This window comes from Amphiura filiformis, chromosome 5 (genome assembly GCF_039555335.1).
Source record: "Amphiura filiformis chromosome 5, Afil_fr2py, whole genome shotgun sequence".
Lineage (NCBI taxonomy): Eukaryota > Metazoa > Echinodermata > Ophiuroidea > Amphilepidida > Amphiuridae > Amphiura > Amphiura filiformis.
In genome coordinates this window covers 60,864,280-60,886,762 of record NC_092632.1, presented here as the reverse complement: position 1 = coordinate 60,886,762, position 22,483 = coordinate 60,864,280, and the positions used below count along the sequence as shown (strand labels likewise).

The following is a 22,483-nucleotide window of genomic DNA, read 5'->3' as shown; positions in this document are numbered from 1 at the left end:
ACCTAATCATGAATCTGCATGTCTGGGGCCGCCACAGCCCGCAATGTTTGGCTGAGTGAAACTCGGAAAGCATCATGTGCTTTCGGGCCCAATAAATATGTCGTGACCATGTCACTTGCAGCTACTTGCCTCTTATATTATAATGAAGAATAAATTGAATGAACATACAAAAAGAATGTAGATCATGAGATGTTGACTTTAATTAAAAAGTATGTCGAATCACTGATTTAGTCCCCACAAACTCTCAGACACAAATTCATCATTTTATGCAATTATCACAACAATCAATCAATTAATCAAAAATCCGATTCTTATACTAAAAAAGGTGAAGGGATGGTGACAAAAAAAAATGTATGGAAAATATTGTTCTTATTTTGAATTTCAAAAATGCAACACTGACTGACTCGATTTATTTATATATACTTATATTTTTTATTTAATTTTCATAACAAACTTTGACTTTCTGAATAAGAAAATTATTATTTATATTGTACCATCACGTCTCTCAACCCTACTACTGAGTGTAACAGTCCGTTCGATTTTAGCCGATGCATCGATCGACGATCAAACGAAGGATCAATAATTGATTGTATCATTTCATGGTGGAAGTTGCTTTCTGGACGATGTCTGAGTCTGACCGAAGCAAATTTGGTGTTTTCAAATGATTTGTAGTGGCTGCTTGGACATTTTAAACATTTATCACGCACATCACGATTCTCCGAAAATATTAAGAGATTGACATGATTGATGAAGTAAGATTTTGATTCATAGGGTATATTGCTGATCCATTAATTATCCTTTTCTGGTGCATTGTGGGATAGAAAAGGGAGCAAATTAGCGACCGATTTGCCCCCTTTTCAATCCCACAATGCACCAGAAAAGGATAATCAATGGATCAGCAATATACCCTATTATGTTGATTTTGACTATGAGGGCCGTGAGTCTGAGTAAGCTTAAAAATAAAATCAAGCCAACTTAAAAGGGCATTTCGTGATCCACAGCCTCATCCCCCACTTTTCTCAAAAAAGTTGAGATTTTTATATCACTGGAAACCTCTGGCTACATAATGTTTATGTACAAAATATTTCTTGCAGATTAATTCGTTTAGCAAAGATATCGTGAAATTTGAATTTCGTTCTGGTGCACCAGAACAAAATTACAACGCATTGTCTATGGAGCAGTGCCAGTGTAATACACATAATCATGCATAACTTCATGAACATAAAATCGGAATCAACTGAAATTTTGGGAATAGGTTTTTTCGTGGATATCTAATGAAAAATGACATAAATAGAGGATGCTAGGATCACGAAATACTCCTTTAACTTACTCTGCTGGGTTTCAGAGTAGAACGGCTGTCCCTTGGCATTGCGTTGGCCTTGCTCAGATCTGCAGATTGACGCGAGAGCCATGTTAAAGTCATATTATAACATTTGCTGAGGAGAACGCCCTCATTTTTTTTTTTTTTTTTTTTTTTAAATTCTGGTTTTTACACGACTGTAATGTACTTTAGTCAGGATGCTAGGATCACGAAATACTCCTTTAACTTACTCTGCTGGGTTTCAGAGTAGAACGGCTGTCCCTTGGCCTTGCTCAGATCTGCAGATTGACGCGAGAGCCATGTTAAAGTCATATTATAACATTTGCTGAGGAGAACGCCCTCAATTTTTTTTTAAATTCTGGTTTTTACACGACTGTAATGTACTTTAGTCAATAATGAATAAAGATACTCTGCAAAACCCGGTGGGTTCAGTCTTCACTGACAATGACAATCCTGTGTCCGCGGAATTTTTGAGGACAAAATTGTTCGCGATTGTCCAAATTAGGGGTGTTTTGGAGCAAAATTGTCCTTGAAATGAAAAATAGGGTGTATTTCTAGGACTTTCGTCCACGTTTTACCGCTACAGTTTTCATTATTGTCCTCATTTCCCTGTGAAATAGGGGGGAAATTGAAAAGTGTCCTTGAAATGGTAAAAATAGGGGTATTTATTTCGGAAAAATTTCTTCGATTCCTCGTGATATTAAAGGGGTGAAATGAAAATCGTCCTCAAAATGATAAAAATAGGGAGGTATTTGGGGCAAATTTTCCTTGATTTCGCAAAATAGGGGTAAAATTGCTGCAAATGTCCTTGATTCCCCGTGAAATAGGGGTCATTTTCAAATCCTGGAACGGTCATACGTCCTACCTTTAAATACAAACTGAACCCACCGGGCTGCAAAAATCAAGACTGTAGTTAATTGTCAAAATCTGATATTTTGAATAAAACGCAGGAACCGTCACGGCGTTAAAAAGGCGTCATTTTATTATTACGATGGAAATATTAGTCTAACCACTTGCATTTAAAATCTGCACAACAAGAACAAGGCATGTTTAGCTATTTTCCTAGTGTTTAATTTAAGATAACATTAATTTGCTTGCACCATTTTGTCCTTCATATCATAGACCACAGTATGGACAGCAGAGGAAGAAACACACACGCCGCTGTTTATAAAGACATACTCTAAATGCAAGGTTAAAGCAAAAGGCATCTTACAGAAGCCACGATTATCACCAGTGTTTCCTGCAGATGAGCAATCTTTTAGCAACATCAGAAAATGGATAAATAGTAAGTTTGATTGAAAAGTTCTCAGTGTGGGGAGGGGGGGGCATTATGCCAAAGTGTAGATCTATATGGATAGTGTAGACAGTTGAATTACATATTTACAGTTTGTCCACTCTGAAGTACAAAGTGACAACACGCGCACATACAGCTTGTTAACAGTGCGTAGTGCTGCGTCTCTGCTGCAGGTATGCGTGCCATCAAAGTCAGCACAATGTGTGCGTCCGCATCTGTACTTTGTACTTCAGAGTAGACTGACTGTAGAATGACAAATACCGGACGAATCCATCTGTCTGGAGAAAATGCCAAAAAATTATAATAATAATTTGGGGACAACATACAAACAAAAATACTTCAAAATGTTTAATTAATTTTAAAAAACTACTTACTTGTTTCATTGGTCAAATTTTAATGGAATTGATTGATATCATCTTTCCTTTCTAAACAAAAATATTAAGCTGTATGGTCACATTTGTTAAATTGGTACCCCCCAAAAAGGTGGATTTGTCACATTTTCGGTGACTTGTGTTGATTGTTTTCCAATATTGTCAGAAACAAAATGATCATGTTTATTTTTCATGTTTTAGTTCCAACAGGTTCTTCTTGTGAGTCTGAAATGTTAGAGGAAGCTGACCCAATGGATTCACCACCAGTCAACAAGGATTTCCATCCAAGAAATACTGGCCAAGGCAAAACTGAAGCCATCAAGTGCAATATAAAACAGCAAAGGTAGGTCATAGTTCGTGCTGGGTACTGTGAAAGTAGAAAATTTTGCGGTACATTATTTTTCGCGCTTTTCGTGCACAATACAGCTCCCATGAAAATGAAAACATACAAATATGTTCTTTTAATGTATAGGTCTATGTAAGAAAACTCAAAATCGCGAAATTAAAAACAAGCAATGTAGTTCAATGTAGAAATGTGAGAGTAGGCCAGCCTATGAAGTTGACCAATCATGATTGTATTGTGAGTAAAAAATAGAATACAAACAAACCATTGCACATTGATTAATAGTATAGTATATTTTATTCACACACAAATTGTGGCCCTCAGGCCAAATTACAAGTGGTTTACAATATTAAAAACAATTAAACATTAAAAAATACAGTATCAATATTAACAAGGAAAAATACAGCAACTGCTGTTGATAGAAAATAAAATATTGCACTTATTCAAGACATCATTCAAAAACATTATAAATACACACCATTAAAAGGCTAAAATTGCCTCAATATTTCCATATTTAAAAAGTCAGAATATATGCAAAACAGTTCAGGGCATTTAGTTATTCAATAAATTGATAAAGTATGGAATAGCGCTGTTTTTGAAACGATCGGTCCTTGCATAAAGTTGAGAGATTTGATTTGCATTGCGAAGGACCCTGCCATGACTTTCCAGTCTGGTAGGAGGGATGAGATCTTTTGTTCGAATAGAAGAAGAAAGCCCTTCGACCAACTTACAACAATGGTCCTCCCTCCTATCAGCTAGAGAGTCTAGCTGGCACAGCTTAAGAGCGTTATCATAACCATCATACAATTTGCCCAGAACTATTTTGGAAGCTCTTTTTTGCAGCTGCTCCAAAGTATGATCTTGAGTTGTGGTGAGTGAGGAATGCCATACTACATCCGGCGTATTCAAGTAATGGTCGTACATATCATTTGTAAACTGAACATAATTCCTGGGTATTAAAGCAAAACCTTTTTAAAATCCTAAGCATATACAACCGACGATTGGTTTTGGACACAATTTCAGCAATGTTTCTATCCCATTTGAGGTTGTCCTGCATCCAAATACCCAACATTTTTTGCCTCAGAAACAAAGTTGAGAGGAATGTCATTGATTTTGATAACATTATTGGGTGGATTCCTCTTAAAGCAGACCTGCAGGGCTTGACATTTCAAAGGGTTAAGTTTCAGATTATTATTGGCAGACCATTCACTGAATTCATCCAAAACATCTTGAATTTGGCTGGATTGGGGATGGATACAGTTCTCAACAATTGTTAAATCGTCAACATATTTCCAACATTTTGTTTTGGGCACACCACTTGATACAGCATCATTGATTATAATCTGAAAGCCTATTGGGCCTAGTTTTGTACCTTGTGAAAGACCTCCATTTACAGTTTTGTAATCAGACAGAACATGTTTATAACGAACACTGTTGTCTGTTGCTGACAAAGTCAGACAACCATGGCACAATAGACTCACGGACCCCCATATGGATAAATTTCTCCATAAGCAGAGTATGGTCGATCAAGTCAAATGCTTTTGAGAAATCCGTGAGTACCACTGTGCCAACGTTGCTGGCCTTGTCAGCGCCTTAAGGGGGTACTACACCCCTGCCCAATTTTGTGCCTATTTTTGCATTTTTCTTAAAAATTATAGCGCATTGGTGTCAAGTAAGATATGTATATTATAGGGGCAAGGACTACCACTACTGCACTGGAAATTTTATTTCAACACAGGCAACCATTGTGGAGTTACAGTCAAAAATGAGGGAAAACCAATATTTGATCAATATATCAATAACTACTTGCCTTGAGTTGCTGAATTTTCAGTGCAGTAGTTTGTAGTCCTTGCCCCTATAAGATACATATCTTACTTGTCACCAATGCCCTATAATTTTTGGGAAAAAAAATGCAAAAATAGGCACAAAATTGGCCAGGGGTGTAGTACCCCCTTAATGAAGAAAGTGAAGCATGCTAATTAAATAATGATGTGAGGTTGACACACCTTTGACATTACCAAATTGTTGGTGGTCAATTTTATGACTTACATCTTCTAAAACCCACTTGGTAATAAAACCCTCCCCAATTTTTGCAAAGCAGTCAGTAAGTGAGACAGGACGTAGCTTCTCAATGCTTGGTGGGTTTGTTTTTGGTATTGGAACTACAATGGCCTTCTTCCATTGAGAAGGGACTGCTCCCTCAATGAGGGAGGTGTTCAAAACCTCTGTTAAGGGAACACTTAGCTCATAGGCAAATTCTTTAACCAACCTTGCAGGGAAGCCATCCGGCCCACATGCTTTACTCTGATTTACCTTGCCGAGCTCAGCATACACGTCCCAAGGATATAATTGAGGTGGTGAGTTGTAAGCAGGTAAATAAGAAGGAAGCTTTGTGTTATCCAGAGGATTGATGTTGGAAGACACATTCACAAACAATTCATTGATGCTGTTAGCAATACTGACATGATCAGAATTCTGAATACCGGGGACATGTATGTTGTGCTCAGACTTTGTATCATTAGTCATGACTTTAATTTGTTGGTGCCATTTACGTGGGTCCCTATGTTGTAAATTCCTGACAGAGTTAGCGTGATAGTTAATTTTAGCTTTAGCAATTTCACGTTGAACTTTATTGCAAAGTTGACGCCATTGAGTTTTGTCTTCAGCCAGAAAGGCTGCTTGGCGTTCGAATCAATTTTTAATTGGGAGTAATCCATTTTTTATCATTATCATGGTTCTTTACTGTGACATGTGGGAAGAATGACTCCATTGCCCTGTTAAGATGTTCATAAAAAGCATCCACCTTTTCCTGCGTATTATTGGCTTCAAACACATTAGACCAGTTTTGATCTTGAATCCAGGTGCCAAACTCCCTGATTTGGGAATCTTTAAAGGTGTGAACAACTCTGACAGCATTTTTATGCTTGCGAGTGATGGAAGGATTGGGTTTCCAAACAATAAAATTTACTAAAGTCAGTCATAATCAAGTCCAGTATAGCTTGTTCACGAGTAGGAAAATTTATAATTGTTTTAGATTGTACGATCTTGTTATCAGATTAATGTTCATTCTATTGAAATCACCTAAGATGGCAAAACTAATGTCCGGATATTTAACATGTAACAAGTCCATTGATTCAAGTAGGTGTTGCCGAAGAAGATGTTGATTGGGGAGTCGGTGGTGATGTACACTGCACAAAGTGCTATAACAGAAACATCCCTCGGTAACATTTGAGGTTCAAGCAATACCCAAACACACTCAAGTTCATCAGGGACTGTTATGTCTGTAACGGCATATTAATGGATTTCATGAATCAAAAAGTGACAAAGTATTATTTATTTGGCCATATTTTTTTATACTTCAGAAATTTAAGACAATGTTTTACTGTAATATGATAATTCTTAACTACTTTTTAAAATGCATCTGTTGAAAATGAAGTTTGGATGATTCAATTATGGGATGGTTTTCAAATCAAGTTTTAAGTTTACTAATGAAGAAAAACTAAAAAGTACCTAATTCCTAATGCCAAAAGAAAAAGAAAAATCTCAGTAACCCAAACGGTATGTGAAATTTAGTGTGCCATTTAACTGTACACAGTGAGACCATTTTGGGTGGTTTTTTTTAGGTGGCAGAGAAAAAATGGGTTAAAAACACAACATCAAAGTAATCCAGGATAGCATGTAGCTTGTTTGACTATAAAATGCAAAACAACAAATGTAGCACATAGGTTTTAAACTTTGTTTTCTTTTGATTAATTCTTTAATTAGTTTATTCTTTTAATGTTTCATCTTCTATACAGTAACAGAAAGTCGTTTACTCCTCTGATAAATATCAGTAATGTCCTGGCCAACAAACCATGTCTATCAACCTTCAGGGCAGTGTCATCTCCATTGAAAAAAGGTAAGACCAATATCTGTTCTCCATGTTCACTTTGGCATTTTTGATTTAAGGTCCGTTCATACTACCACCGCATTTGCGATGCGTTGCTTTGCAATGCCGATATATTGATTACTTTTTGCCGCAACTCAACGCAACTCGTCGCATTTCCAAGTTAAAATGTATTTTACTTCATTGCGATATGGCAATGCAATAGTTTGCAGTATGATGCAAAGCAATGCACCGCAAATGCGGTGGTAGTATGAATGGACCTTTAGTTTATTAAAGAACTGCAAGACATGAACATATAACTACAATTATTGGCTTCCTTGACTCATTTCCTATGACATGTATGAGATTAATATAAGTTATTAATATTTTTAAGTCAGTTTTTTAGTCAAATAGCTAAAACTGGAAGTCTGCAACAAGGTGAAAGCATTGAAGTGTGTAGATTATAGAATAATTCAATGTTGGACATAAACTACTATAATGAAAGACAGAGATAAAAAGAATTTATCGCGTCTGATGTCACTGTCAATCAGGGTTCCCGTTAAGGATTTAAAAATGTGCGTCATGTGTGACGCAAGTTTGCTGACAAGGTTGAAAAAACTTGCGTCCAGACATATTTTTGTGCGTCCATCTGAAATTCACGATCAATCATACCGGGAAACGCCGCGAAATTTCATGATCAGAACGGCAGCCCTTGTTGCTAACACACGTACCCGCACTCGGTCTCCACTTCATCAAATGTTGATTGTTAAAATAAAATAAAAGTGCATTTTCGCCGTGATATTCCATCTCCAGTCGCTATGATAATTTTTCTCATTTCTGTGTCAGTTTTGGTCGGAAACGTGGTCAAAAACATGCGCAAATTTTCGTACTCTTACTTCCGGGTTTCTTTAATTTTAAAACGTGCTGTTGATGCTATAAAAGCTAAAACACGTGCTACCACAAATAATACAAAAAAAGGTTATCATTTAGATTTTGTCTTTAAAATTGCTTTTATTCATCGTAACAATAATTCTAATAAAGGAAACGTAGATTATTTATGAGAAAATAAACTTAAAACATTATAAACTGAATATTGTCAGCTTGTGATAAATAATTAAATAAACAGCAACTGCACGGTAGCCGCAAGTCATCACTCCAGCAAGCTTTGTAAACAAAGTATCAATGGGGACTTTCCCATCAAACAACGATCGTACGGAAAGCTCATTGCAAAAAGTGCACGATTATTTTATTATCTTAAAAATATAAAAGAATAAAAATGTCTTATTTTCATCATCAATTAATGATTAAATTTCGAAGTTTTGTCTGCGTCCATATGGACGCAAAATACTTGATTAGCCATGTGAACTTGCGTCCAAATTTGTAAAATACGCGTCTGGACGCAATGACGCACACTAACGGGAAGCCTGCTGTCAATTACGATCGGTTTACACAGGTTAATAGCGAGTAAAAGGAAGGCCGATTTATCTGGTGCCGATCGGAGAAAAGGAATAGCAGAAAATGGCGAAAAATTATGTACTTTTACAAGGCAAAAAGCAACTTTTCTAGGCATTGTTGACATGGTGCCTTCGCATAAGAAAGTTTCCTACTATAAAGACCTAACTTTTGAGATGGTTTGTGTATTTGAAGGTACAAAATTAACAATAAGGTTATACCGCCGCGTTCAGCAAGTCATCATCACGACACTTGTAGACAAACCGTGCTCGAGTTTGATTGACAGATGACGTCAGACGCGATAAATTCTTTTTATCTGTGTCTTTAATTACAGTATGTTGCTGTTATTTCAGTCTAATCAACATGATCATGTCAACTCAATGTTATTCAGTTTGTTATTATTGATCACTTTTTTTCATATCACTTTTTCATAGGAAAGAAGAAAAGGAAACAGGTGGGTCAATTGGATTCTATTCGGGAATCGGACACAGACACAGATTCAACTGTCACAGAAGAGGAATATCCAATGAATCAATACAGGTTAGATAATTAGCACCTTTGCTTTCAGTTAAGAAAAACTTAATTTGATAACCCTGCAAACACAAAAATGTTTTTAAAATGTTATAAAAGTGTTATAAACAGGTTTTGATGATGGTCAAAACATTTTAATAACACTTGTTGTATAAGGTCATGAAAACATTTTAAAAATGTTTTTATAATATGAAAAAACATGACAAGAACACTTTTAAAATGTCAATGTATATTGCAAAATATTTTTGGTAAACATTTTTGCAATACATTTTGTCAATATTTACTGAGGACAATGCCCTCAATATTTTTCAAAATTCTGGGTTTTTTTTACACCATTGTAATGTACGGTACTATAGTAACTAACATACAAGATTTTAGGTGCTGTAGTTTCACCAGAATCCGAGATTTTTAATATTCTGTTGTTAATTTACCAATTTAAGGGTATACGATGTATTGTTGGTCGAAGCAGCAAAAAATGTAGTTCACAGCATCTTGTGAATGGTAGTGAGCTTGAGCAAAAATTGCATTGCTCAATTCATAGCGAGTGTGTAGAAGAATTCAAATATCACAGATATACTTTTGTAGATCCTGCGGTTCTTGAGTTATGTTGTAAAGAGGGCTGAAACAACAACACTTTTGTAAAATGTACATAACTCATTAACAACAATAAATTAAGCAAGTTTTCAAAGTTTATGATTTGTAGAATGAACTTTTGCAAAACACCAAAGTGTTATTTTTCAATAATATATTGATTCAGATAATGAAAATCGATTTTTGTTTTGGCTGCTTCGACCAACAATACCTCATATAACCTTAATACAGGTTCTTGTAAAAATTGTTTTTGTATATTTCCCGGCATGCTTAGTAGACACATCCGTTGCAGCATAGACCCTGAAAGATATTTAATTGAATTTGTTCACATTTTATCAATATGATGAAATATTTATACAGTAAACATGGTATAAGAACTATTCTGTAGTAAATCGATTATACCAAGTAACTGATGAGGCATTAAAATATGCAGGATATTAATCATCTTCCTGAATATGGTACATGTCACAAACTTGGCCTTTTACTTCTGCAAATGGCTGTGGTGGTATATCATCTGTTTTCGAACTGTGACCTGGGTTCCAACATTTAACCCTGTGCATTTTCATCCTCCTGGTAATACAAATAGACACTAAAAACATGTTCATTTATCAGTGTCGAAATGGTCCATTTTGAGTGACACATTTGAAAGTCAATGTTCGTCTTTGTACGTGAAGTTTACATGCATATCGTAACTCTCGGGTATGTGCAGAACACCAAACCAGAAACCAGCGCGTTCATGTGGCCTCGACGTTTTTCCATGAATATGCACAATTACAATGACGTCATGCGACATCTATCTCTAGTATATAAATGCAATTGAAACTCTTGAATTGCGTGATATAAAGCCAATGTCATTTTAAGAGTGTGATCCTTACATATTATACCATGCTGAGATCATAATGAATTAAATTAAAATTATGGGCATAAATGATTATCCCTAACATAAGTATGAATTAATGTGTTCATATCGAAACAAGAACAATACTAAATCAGTCTAAATGCCTCCGAATTAGGATGTCCTGCATGTAATTGTAATAATCTGGTTCTGTATCGGCCGATCACTTAGCAACATAGCCTAATCGGTAATTGGGCAGCAAATGCTAATCAATGGATCTCTACCCTATATGAATTAGGGATTCAACCCTGTTTCCCTGTCGTTCATCACCATTTTTAACAACGATGCGTATGTGTGGTTTACTTCGCGATGGCAGCTTTAGTTGTCCGAGTGGAGTAAACGATGCAGACGCATCGGACTCGAGTTGGAAAAATGTGGAGTTGTTGAATCATGAAAGTACTCTGTCCTTTAGAGGGGAAACTCATCTGACTTGTGTACATAAAGCTGTTCCTTGTAGCTTGCAGTAAAATTGTAAACGATAAGAGTGATTACTACTCCTGGTAATAGACACTAAAAACATGTTCATTTATCAGTGTCAAAATGGTCCATTTTGAGTGACACATTTGAAAGTCAATTTATGTCTTTGTACGTGAAGTTTACAGGCATATCGTAACTCTCAGGTATGTGCAGAACACCAAACAACTATTCCAGCATACTTAGCGGATAATTTGTGGGATAGGCTTTTATGACGGGAATTCATAACAATTACCGTATTCGTTCCAATAACCGCCCATGCCCCAATAAGCGCCCACCCAGCGACTTTACAACAAACACAATATGAAATTATTAACCGCCCATACAATGTTGTCAAAATACCTCCAGTAAGCTTACCTGTCGAGTGAATTTACATGCATCAAAAGTATCCAAAATGTGCACCAAAATTAAATTATGACGCTATTTCATAGTGGGCAGATGTGCTTACTTGCTTAATTCGAGTGGTGTCCTCGAACTGTGATGGCTTTCCACAACTTCCTGTCCTCCATTGCTGTCTTGAAGTCTGCTGCCTCCAGTCCAGTGTCATTTTTCAGAATGTCAATGTAGGTCAGAGCAGGTCTTCCAGGTTTCCGCCTCCCATGCTTGGGTGTCCAATGAACCATTTTTGATGCGGGCTCATCACTTCTGGAACAGTGGCCAGCAAACCGGGTTCTTCTTTCCCTGATCTTGTGGCTTAATTTGGGAAGATCTCCATATAAGTCTGCATTTGGCATATGTTCCTTCCAATGCACATTCAGTACAGTTCTCAGCATACGGGTGTAACAGCCATCCAGACCCTTTGCAAGTTTAGGGGTGATGGTCCATGTTCAGCATCCATAAAGCAGCACCGACTCCACTGTTGCAGCAAAATTCAAGTTTGAAACTCCTGGTAAGAGTTGACCTCCATATTTTCTTTAGTTTACTGCACGCCCTCCATGCTGCTGCTTTCCGTAACTTTATATCCCTTTCTGTACTTTTCATCCAAGCGCCTAGGTATTTGAAGTCATCTACCTCCTCTAGTTCTACACCCTCATTTGTTGTGATGCTTTCTCTCCTGTTATTGTAGGACATATACTTTGTTTTACTTCCATTCATCTTCAGGCCCACTTTAGCAGCTGAAGTCTCAACTCTATGAAGCAGTTCTTGTGCTTGGTGTATTTCCTCAGACAACAGTGCAATGTCGTCAGCAAAATCAAAGTCTGTCACCACGACTGGACCAACTCTCCTACTTCGCCTCTTTTCCAGATGGAATCCTAGCTCCTCTTCGTTTCCTTCAATAGCTATTCTCAGTGCAAAGTCGAGGACGATCACAAACAGGTATGGGGCGAGGTATCCCCTGAAGTACTCCTGCTAAGATTTCAAACAAATCTGTCTCGCCATCTGGTGATATTACTTTCGCTTTTGTGTTTTGGTACATTTTGCCAATAGCTTCAACGATGAGTTCCGAATACCGTGAGGCATGGAGTATCTTCAACATCTTGCCTCTATGGATGGTGTCGAAAGCTTTCTTGAAGTCGATGAATGTTATTATCGCTGGCAGGTTATGTGCCTTTACCTCTTCAATCAGCCTACGTAGTGCAAGGATATGTCCAACAGTCGTTCTACCAACTCTAAATCCATTCTGATTTGTTCTCAGATGTTGGTCAATTTCAGGTCTAATCCTATTAAGTATCATTCTGTTGTAGGTTTTGGCTACGATGGAGCTTAGACTGATACCGCGATAGTTGTTTCCTGAACTGAGATCTCCTGTTTTGGGGATAGGAACAATATTAAGTATGGACCATTGATCCGGTTTCTTCCCTTTGATAAGTGCGTCATTGCAGAACCCTAACACAATGTCATCTAGGTTGCATCTCTTCAGCACTTCTGGAGGTATGTTGTCCTCTCCACAGCTCTTTCCCTCAACCAAAGATGCCTTAGCTTCTTCATATTCTTCTTTGTCAAATGGCCCCACTTTAATATCAAGCTCGTCTAAAATTGGTGTAATTTATGACTCTTGGATCACGAGAAAAGTTTGCCCTTCGAGATCGCTTCTTTGCAGGGATGATCTTCTCAGCTGCTTCTTTGTTGGCAGCGATAAATCGGCTGTACTTATCTGTAGCTGTTTCCTCCATGTCTTCAAGGATTTCAAACCTGTTGTGCACTTCTATGGTGTACCTCTTTTGGATATTTCTATCAGTGCTCAGGGATTTCCAATCGAACTGGCTCTTCCTTGGTAAAGTCTTGCTCTTTCTGAGGCTTAGTCTTATTCTTGCCGACACTATTCTGTGATCGGAGCCCACACTAGCAAAGGTGTTGTATGCCTCAGCGTTCTGCAGACTGTTCCTCCATTTTCTTCGTATGAGTATGTAGTCTAGTTGGTATTTATTCCCTCCTGGGCTTGTAAATGTCCATAATTTTCCAGCTTTCTTGCGAAACTGTGTGTTTGCAATGATGAGATTCTTCTCTGTTGCTAGTTCCACAAGGTACTTTCCATTTCTGTTAGTGGTGTCATGGTATGTAAATTTAGTGTCTTCCAGTCCAACTCTAGCATTGAAATCACCCATTACTATCAAGAGGTTATGAGCTGGGATGGATTCAATGGCTCTCCTCATACTATCGTAGTGATTCTCTACTATGTCTTCATCAGCTACGTTGGTTGGGCAATATGTAACGATGACAGTTGTTGCTGGGTTACCCTGGAAGTTTGCAATAAGAATTCTGTTGTTGTGTGATCTTACGCTGGCTAGTGAATTTTTAGCATTTTTGTTCACTAGAATTCCAACCCCTCCAACTGCAGCTCCCGCATCGTTCTTAGTTGCTGATGTTGTAATCAGTGTCCTGCCCAATATGTTTTCATATTTAATTGGTTCATCGTGAATAATACGATGCTCTTGTATTCCCAATACTTCCACATTGTACTCAATGAGATTAGAAACTAGCTCCTCTCTACACTGCTGTTCTCTTATTGTCCGTACATTCATGGTGGAGATTGAAATGACTTTCTTGCAATTTACAAGGTTTCTCCTCCTGCAGGCACCTTCATCAGACTTGTCCCTTCCATCAGGATTTCGAGGCAAGGCGTCATGTGATCTTTTGCAAATCGATGTCTGCACCAGGAGATGTTAAGACTGAATTAGGGACTTTAACCCTAGTGTAGTTTTGGTTCGCCATCATAGTTTTTCGATTGCTGTTATAGCTGTGGTCGCAACTCCTACAGCTAGCTTTGTTAACAGAGTTTTCCTCTCCGCTTGTCCATTGGCCGTATAAAAATGTACATACAAGACATCTTTCTTGCGCCCTTCACACTTGTGATCTCTGTCTCCAACCAAAGAAAACAAGAAACAGTACAGGTTCCAGGACACCCTGCTTTTGTTCACTGGCCGGTATGGTGAAGTCTAATCACTACGCCCTTTTCCCGTTTACAGGATACTATCTCCCTTACGCCTGAGGTAGTGAACTACCTCAGCTATTTGACCCAGAGCTGGGGCAAAGGTTGGTGTGTAACCAGGGCGTGTCCACGCGCGCCGGTGGGCCTGCGTACCACACCTTTGGGGCCCTTTGCTGCTCCCAGATCCCCTCATGTCTGCCTGGTATCGCAAGAGATGCCAGTTGCCCGTAGTGACCGCTGGGAGGCCATGAGGAGTCTTGAGTAAGGAGAGGCTATGTACTGGCAGGAGAAGACTTACGTAATTTGCTTCCCTTTTCGCCTTGCGGCTAGCCAGCGGCAAGTTGGGTTGATCCGCAGTATAGAGGCGTTTCAAGCAAGCAAAAAAGAGAAGCGAGGAGATGGATAGAAGAGAAGCTAGGAGAATGTTAGTAGGGTAGAAAGCTAAGAATGAAGGATAGGGAAACAGCAGCTAACTACATCTACAACTACAACTATGTGCACTAGACGCATCACCTACCCCTGTGACATATGTCACCCACCACCAGTGGGCAGATGTATAGATATTAAAAATACTTCACAAATAACCACCTGCAAATGCCTTTAAAAGGCCAAGTTTGAGGATTTTCTAACTCAAAATCGACTCACATATTTACTCACAGTTAGTGCACCCTCAAAAACATTGTCAATATAATAATTATATAGACACACTTTGTGAGGGCGCACTAACTGTGAGTAACTAAATACTTTCAGACGGTGATTGATGACTAAAAACAATGTAAAAAATAAGCACCCACCCAAAATGACTTTGTTAAGCGCCCTGGGCGCTTATTGGAATGAATACGGTAGTGGTTGTTTTGCGGGTTCGCCGTCGGACAAGTTTAGAACTGTCAAGCTTCCGTCAGGAGTAGGTCTGACTTCTTCATGACAAAGTACCTAAGAATGAGACATGTAGGCCGCCCCTTGCCTACTGATGGCTCTGAAAAGAGCCGTTCACTGAAGACTGCCTCTTGTCAACAGAAAACCTCACCCATCTGCTAAATTTAAGGGTTTGGTGGCTCTGACAAAGAGCTGTTCACTAACTGAAGAGTGCCCCTTGTCAACAGAAAACATGTAGACTGTATACTGTATATATCTACAAAAGAGCCCATCTCAGATCTTCAAATGATCCTTACTGAACATGATCCTTCATGTCTTGCAATCCACGGGTATCTCTGTTGCTGGTGAACACTAGATTTCCTGCTACTGCTGCCAAAGCCTGGAATAACCTACCACAGCACAGCAGAAGTGCAACATCCACAAACACTTTCATTGTTAAAATCTCAAAATATTCTGAGCTTTTGTTAGTCTGTTCTTCTGCTTTGTTGTTTTGTAAATGCAATGCTGCCTTGCAGCGAATTGTGTCAGTCCTAAATATCTTTTGTATGTAAAGCCAAACTATTTAATTTATTGCCTATAATTATATTTGACTGATTTTTAGTTTAATTTTTATTCTACACCATCCAGGCCAAGAAAAACCAGTTCTGTTAGTAGTACACCAATGCAGTCAATGCAAGTGGCCCCTACTGCCAAGCAAAGTAGAAAGGTATGTTGGACTCATTGACTCACGATGAAATGATTAATAGAGACAATGGAAAATAATAATGCAAGAGGGGCGCGTAATAATGCGAAGATAAAATTCAACAAAACATGCATCTTCCAGTTGACCTGGAGAGTGAAGATTAAAATCCACCTCATTATGGCTTAAATTTGTGTGACAAATGGCAATTTTATTGCTGCTTGTGTGCATTTGTCCCAGTGAAGTTAGTCAGTTACTAGCATACTACAATCTTGGAAAAAAGTACCGTATTGGTCCGAGTATAGTCCCACCCGTTTGTTAGGTGAACATTTTTCAATTGGGGGTGGGATTATACTCAATTTCAAAAAAAAAAAAAAAAAAATGAAAATTGATCATTTATATTCCTGTCATACTCTATTAATGATTTCAAAATGCATTCAAATTCAATGCATTTTGATAAAAAAAATTAAAAAAATCAAGATATTTTGTATTTTAAATATGAAAATTGATCATTTGTATTCATGTCATATTATTAAATGATATCAAAATGCATTGAATTTGAATAACATGAGTATGACATGAAAACAAAGTATCAATTTTCATATTAAAAATACAAAATATCTTGAAATTTTTTTTTTTTAGGTCAACCATGAATGATCCTAGCATTCAGGTCTAGGTCCAGGGACACTCCAAAACCGAAAAAAAAACCCTTTGGGTTCCAGTATTTGATTTAATTTCTGTACTTTTGTTTTTCCAACTGGATGAATAATCTACACCAAGACATGCATACATTGTTGTTAAATTATTATTTTGTGCTTTTTTCCATTAAAAGATTGGTCCAATGGCAGGTTTCAATCTCATGGTTAAAGGCAACAAAATCCTTCCACTTGGAATACCCCTAGCATCAAGCACAGCTATTGATAGTGGTGGTACGTCAGAAACATCTGAAGGTAGGGTAGTTTTCCTCAAATTCAAAACAGAAGATTGAATTTTAACACAGGTTTGTTTATAATTATTTGTGTAGATCACTGTTTTATACCCATTTCATAGACACTCATTAATCTAATACTAGAAATGGGTAGAAAATCTTTGTATGAATAGGAGCTAATAATAATATCATGACTTTGGAGGTCCCATTCATTCTACCTTGGAGCTGTGAAAATGTTGTGAAAAATATGTCATGAAAAAGAAGCTGAGAGCTAACAACTCTTTCCTTTGTATAAAACATGTGACGTTGAATGTGACTGATACAATTGATGCAAGATACATATGAATACTTGAGTGGAAGAAAGGCCCAACTCCATCAAAACTGTTTTTGAGATATTAAGAAAAAAGAGCATGTAGATAGTTTATTGTAGTGAAAAGCAGATTTCATGGATGAACAAAATTCTTCTTTAACCCAATATTTGTGGAAGAAGGGTCCAATCTTCCATGAAAACTATGATTAAGTGTACGTGGAAGACTATTTAGAGAGTGGATTTTGGCTCATCTTTCACACACAAGGAAGAACAGTCTGCTGGCAATAAAATGCTGGGTCTAACTTGGGCCCTTCTTCCACTCAGGCATACATATGCTTGGTAGGCCTCTGCTCAAATGCAGATTGTAGCAGTTACACATAATTATGTTGCACATTATTAACAGTTTTATTATCATCCACTACTCCAGCTTCCAGAAAAATTCAGTACTAAATATTTGGGATAAAAAAAAATACCCTGTTTTTTCAAACGAACCCTTCTACAGTAAAAGTCAAAAGTTAACAAATGGCCAATATTTGAAAAAATGGCCAAAAACATTTTTGTTGGTGTTTTTTGTATGCGGTGACAATGAAGCCTAAAGACTATTCTAGAGACTAATTTCTGTAGATGCATTATGATTGTCTGCAGAGGTGCTTCATATTCTCTTTATAGTCAAATATTTTTTTAAAAAACAGAGTGATATTTTAGGCTATAGGCCTACACATAATTTTTAATGCTTATGGCTTTATATGTTACTGTAAAAAAACATGCAAAATATGTAAAATATATGTTTTTTGGCTCTGTTTTGCAAAACTTGATTGAATATTGCCAGTTAGGTTGAACCGACAGGGTTAGGATTGAGCTGTGTTTCATCTGGCATAACAAGATCTTATTTTTGAATTCCAAAAAATATGTGCTGTATTATCCTGGAATTGGGAGTAGTCCCTTTCGAGATTGCACATCTGGTGCAGTATGCATGCTAGCAAATGAATTCAAATCGACTGGATATTAATTGCTAATTGATGTGAGGTGAGATAATTACTGCAGCATTTTGCACAATAGTCGAGTAGATGCCTTTTGTTCTCTCCCCTTCAGTGTAAAGTTGCGTATGACTAACATTTTCTTGTTTAGAGTTGATGCGTAACATGACAGGTGCCCAGTGGGTACCCTTGAGAATAAAAGAAATATGAGGTCAAAGGCTATACAGGGGTCAAAAGTCAAAATTGCTCCAATTTGGTTAAAACCCTTTCCAAAATATTCCTCAGGTCACAAGGATTCAGAAAATATATAGTAACAATTTTGACCCATGTGTAAACTTTGATCCCGGATTTCTCGGAATGCCCAAGGGTGCCCATTGGGCATCCGTTATTTTCGTATCCTATACACCTCGGATAACAATATTAAAGCAAAAGATGTTAGTCATACCTGACTTAACACTCATAAGCAAGTTCTATCCGACTATAACAGTTTTTTGTGACTACTTGTATGCTACAAACTTTAAGGCCAGAGTAATGGGAGAGAACATGGACCATTTCGAGCATCATTATTTCTAAATTGTATGTCCAAAGTATATAAACTATACATTTATGGAAAGGAAATGAGTCTATGAATTCCATGGTAACATCGCTTTTTTACCCCAATTTTTTTGTGACAACTTAAAAAAATTGGTTTGAAGTAAAAAAAATTCAGTTAGCTTTTCACAATTAAAAGGAGAGACATGAACTTAGGGAAGGTTTTTTTTTTTTTTGAATTCATTTCTTTTTTCGAAGATGTGAAAAAGCAATTTTGTCACTCTATTAAGCTAAAAATTGCACATAATGGTGTATATTTTTGTTTAAAACAAATGTTTAGAAAAAATGAGAAAACCTTCCCTAGACTTTGATGTGCTCTAAACGATAGTGCAAAAAGTTTTACCTTTTGCTTGCATATTTTTCGAGTTATCTTATCACAAAAATTGTGCAATGTTGTCAAAAGTGAACTCTGAAAAATCAATGTTTAGTAAAAAATTATATGCACAAAACATCCTTATATTTTAAAACGGTAAGACTTTCACGCTTATAAAAGCTGTATCTGGTGCATGGTCTAAATGTGCATCTTTCTGCACCAATGAATCTATATTAAATGTCTGCTTTTAGTGCGCCAAAATTCAAAATAATTTAAAAATCTAAGCGGCATTTTGACTGCAAATTTTTGTTTTGTTTACACACATTTGTTGGCATTAACAACATACCGAATGTGCCTTAAGTGCGTTGGACATATGCACAGAGATGTGCCGTGTCACACAACGCAAATCGCACACGTAATCACAATATTTCACATTCGCGCAATCCTGACTCATTATTTTCCGCCAATTTACTAAGCTGTCTTGAGCCATGTGACTTTTTAGAGTTGAAAAGATTGAAAAAATCAAGCAAAAATATGAGGAAATTAACAAGTTGTATTTGATCAGTTTCAAGTGAAAGAATACATCTTATGGTGGGTTCATACTACGTCTTTTTCCGTCTGCAGGCGTCTACCGACATCGGCCGGCGTCGTTCTACTATCTTTGAGTGACGTCACAGCGATAAGATTTGGCATCGCTGTCCATCGGCAGACGTCGCGGCAAAGTCTTTGCCGAGTTGAAAAAGTTCAACTTTTCACGGCGACGACGCGGTGATAACCAATCAAATTCGCGAATTATTTAACCTTTGACCTGTTGTGTGTTGTATTTTGTAAACAAAAGCACGTGTAGCTGGCGCGTTGTGTTTGTAAACAAAAGCACACCTGAATTACATTGCATGGGTCTAAATAGGCCTATTTATTATTAATGAGGTCTATTTCTTTCAACTCAGAACGATTGAAAAACTAGGGTACTGACTCCCGTAGAGTTAGCACTCACAAGTGGCGCAGCCAAGGAAGGGAGAAAGGGGCGAAACGTCCCTCATGTGAGAAGTCTTCCCCGCAGGGGCTATTTTAACGTGCCTCACTGTCACGTACGTGACGAGATAAAATATTCGTGCAGTGACAATTAACCATCCGTGTAGATATGCTTTAATTCGCCTATTGCACGGTTCCACCATATGCGGGGAGAGCCTCGAACTGGTAATAGACATGAAAGGAAGTATTACGTAACTTTACGCAATGTTATACCTATGACTGGTTCAATTCCCATTCATGCATGCTGCCAGATCGAGGCTCTCTTCTCATATGGCGGAACCGTGCAATTGGTGAATAGTAGACAATGGTAGAGCCTTTCTTACGGTCACATTCAGGTAAAAATTTCAATTTTTTTATTTTTGAAACGCACTCTACTTCATCAACACTTTTATCTCATTGCACGAACGTGACGGTGAGGCACGTTAAAATAGCCCCTGCTTCCCCGGTGGGGGTGCTGGTACCCTGATATTAAGATCATAAGATGCTTATGCTCTTTTTATTGTAGGCCTACTTTTTAGCCCATTTTTGACAATTTTCGACCTTTGCCATACGCTACTGGCACTCACACATAAAGATGTGAAATCACTTTGTATAGAGACCAGATAGCAAGAAATCTTGTTTGATATAAATGGGTGAAATTTGTAGGCCTATTATGAAATTGACCGGAAATTGAATTGTCAGTTGTTTTATTTTATTATCCCGTTTTTTCAGGGGGGGGGGGTGTTTGTCCAAGGTATCACTACTTTACTCGATCCTTTGGACCATCATCATAATCCATTAGTTAATGAAAATCAGTCAAATCATTTTTTTTTTACTTTTTAAAAGTTAATTGCCTTTGAATCATTTCACAAATAATAACCTACCCAGCAAACACAAAAACGTTTTAAAAACATTGTAAGTTATATTTTGGCTTTTGGTTTAGGTAAAAACGTTTTAATAACATTAAAATGTCGGGTTATATAAAGGTCATGATAACGTTTTAAAGCGTTTTGTATGAAAACACACTACAACAATATTTTTAAATGTTTTCAAAAATGTTATTGTATAAACTATTTTTGCAAACATTTTTGCCAAATATTGTGTCAATACTTTTAAAAATAACATTATGTTAAAATATTTGAACCCAGCAAACACAGAAATGTTCTTAAAATGTTTTTTTTTCAAAACCTTTTAATAACATTTAAATGTCGGGTTATATGAAGGTCATGAAAACGCTTTTAAAAGCGTTATTGAAAATATTTTGGGCAAACATTTTTTACAAAATATTTTTTCATCCCCAAAATAACATTCTGTTTAGAATGTTTTGTATCAAGTTTTCAAGAATGTTTTTGGAATGTTATTAATTGCAATTCTGGGTAAAAACCACATGTGCCTGCTAACGGTCAAAAAAATTTTATTGCATGAGGTGAAAGGGCTTTGGTAGTAGGTTACAAAAAGCCACATCAAAAATTCCTCCGGAGCTTGTTGCCATAGCAACGGCAGTTTTTATGATTTTCGTGATTTTTGCTTATTTTGGGGTGAAAATAAGGGAAAATATGTACTTTTCTGAATTGCTCCTGACTTTAAATGTGAGGTCACATTAAAAAAGTAACCTTACCACCATAAAGTATTGTCTTTGTGCTTTCCCCAGATGTAAAAAATATTTCAATAATATTTCCCCATGTGCAATTTTAGGGCTGGGCAACATTGCCAATTTAGCACTTTTGAAAAAATGCAATTTTACCCTATCTTTGAAGTCTAAAACTAATTTTGCTTGAGCACCCAGAATTATTTCCTCTTTGTTGGTACTTGGGCAGACATTGCCCCTTCCAAATTTGGTAAAAAATATCTGGGGCTATTTGACCTGTAAAGCCAGTGTTGCCAGAAAGTTTGATAATTTTCAAAAAATGCATTTTTTAAAATAATGCATTTTCTACATATTTACTCATGACTTAATTGAAATATTTGCACACTTTGCATACATGATTAGACACACACTGCAACGGAAGCAACACTTTGAGGCTGGGTTCAAGTCCTGTCCTGCAAAAACCGGTATTGCCAGAAAATCATATTTTATTAATCCAAATTTCCAATTTGTGCTTTTTACAATTATTTATTCAATTAATTTTATAGTATCAATGTTAGTTGAATATAATGTGCATTTAAACATCATCTGATACAATACAGGTTCAGACACATGGGTGAGTTTCTCGACAGGTGGCTTAGTAAGCCTTAGGCTTTGGCGACCTAGAGGATACTAAGCCTACTTTTGACCCACAATAGTAATTTTT

General features: G+C 37.0%; 1 protein-coding gene across 1 annotated transcript in view; it reads left to right on the top strand.

Moving 5' to 3' along the window:
• The first annotated feature begins 600 nt into the window (after positions 1 to 600).
• LOC140153485 (uncharacterized) overlaps positions 601 to 22,483 on the top strand; it is a 44,557-nt gene continuing 22,674 nt past the window's right edge. The window contains exons 1-7 of the mRNA XM_072176247.1: positions 601 to 752; positions 2,444 to 2,606; positions 3,188 to 3,329; positions 7,127 to 7,227; positions 9,081 to 9,186; positions 16,011 to 16,089; positions 16,895 to 17,012. Coding sequence (XP_072032348.1) covers positions 741 to 752; positions 2,444 to 2,606; positions 3,188 to 3,329; positions 7,127 to 7,227; positions 9,081 to 9,186; positions 16,011 to 16,089; positions 16,895 to 17,012 — 721 coding nt within the window. The 5' untranslated portion in view covers positions 601 to 740. The remainder of the gene's footprint in view (positions 753 to 2,443; positions 2,607 to 3,187; positions 3,330 to 7,126; positions 7,228 to 9,080; positions 9,187 to 16,010; positions 16,090 to 16,894; positions 17,013 to 22,483) is intronic.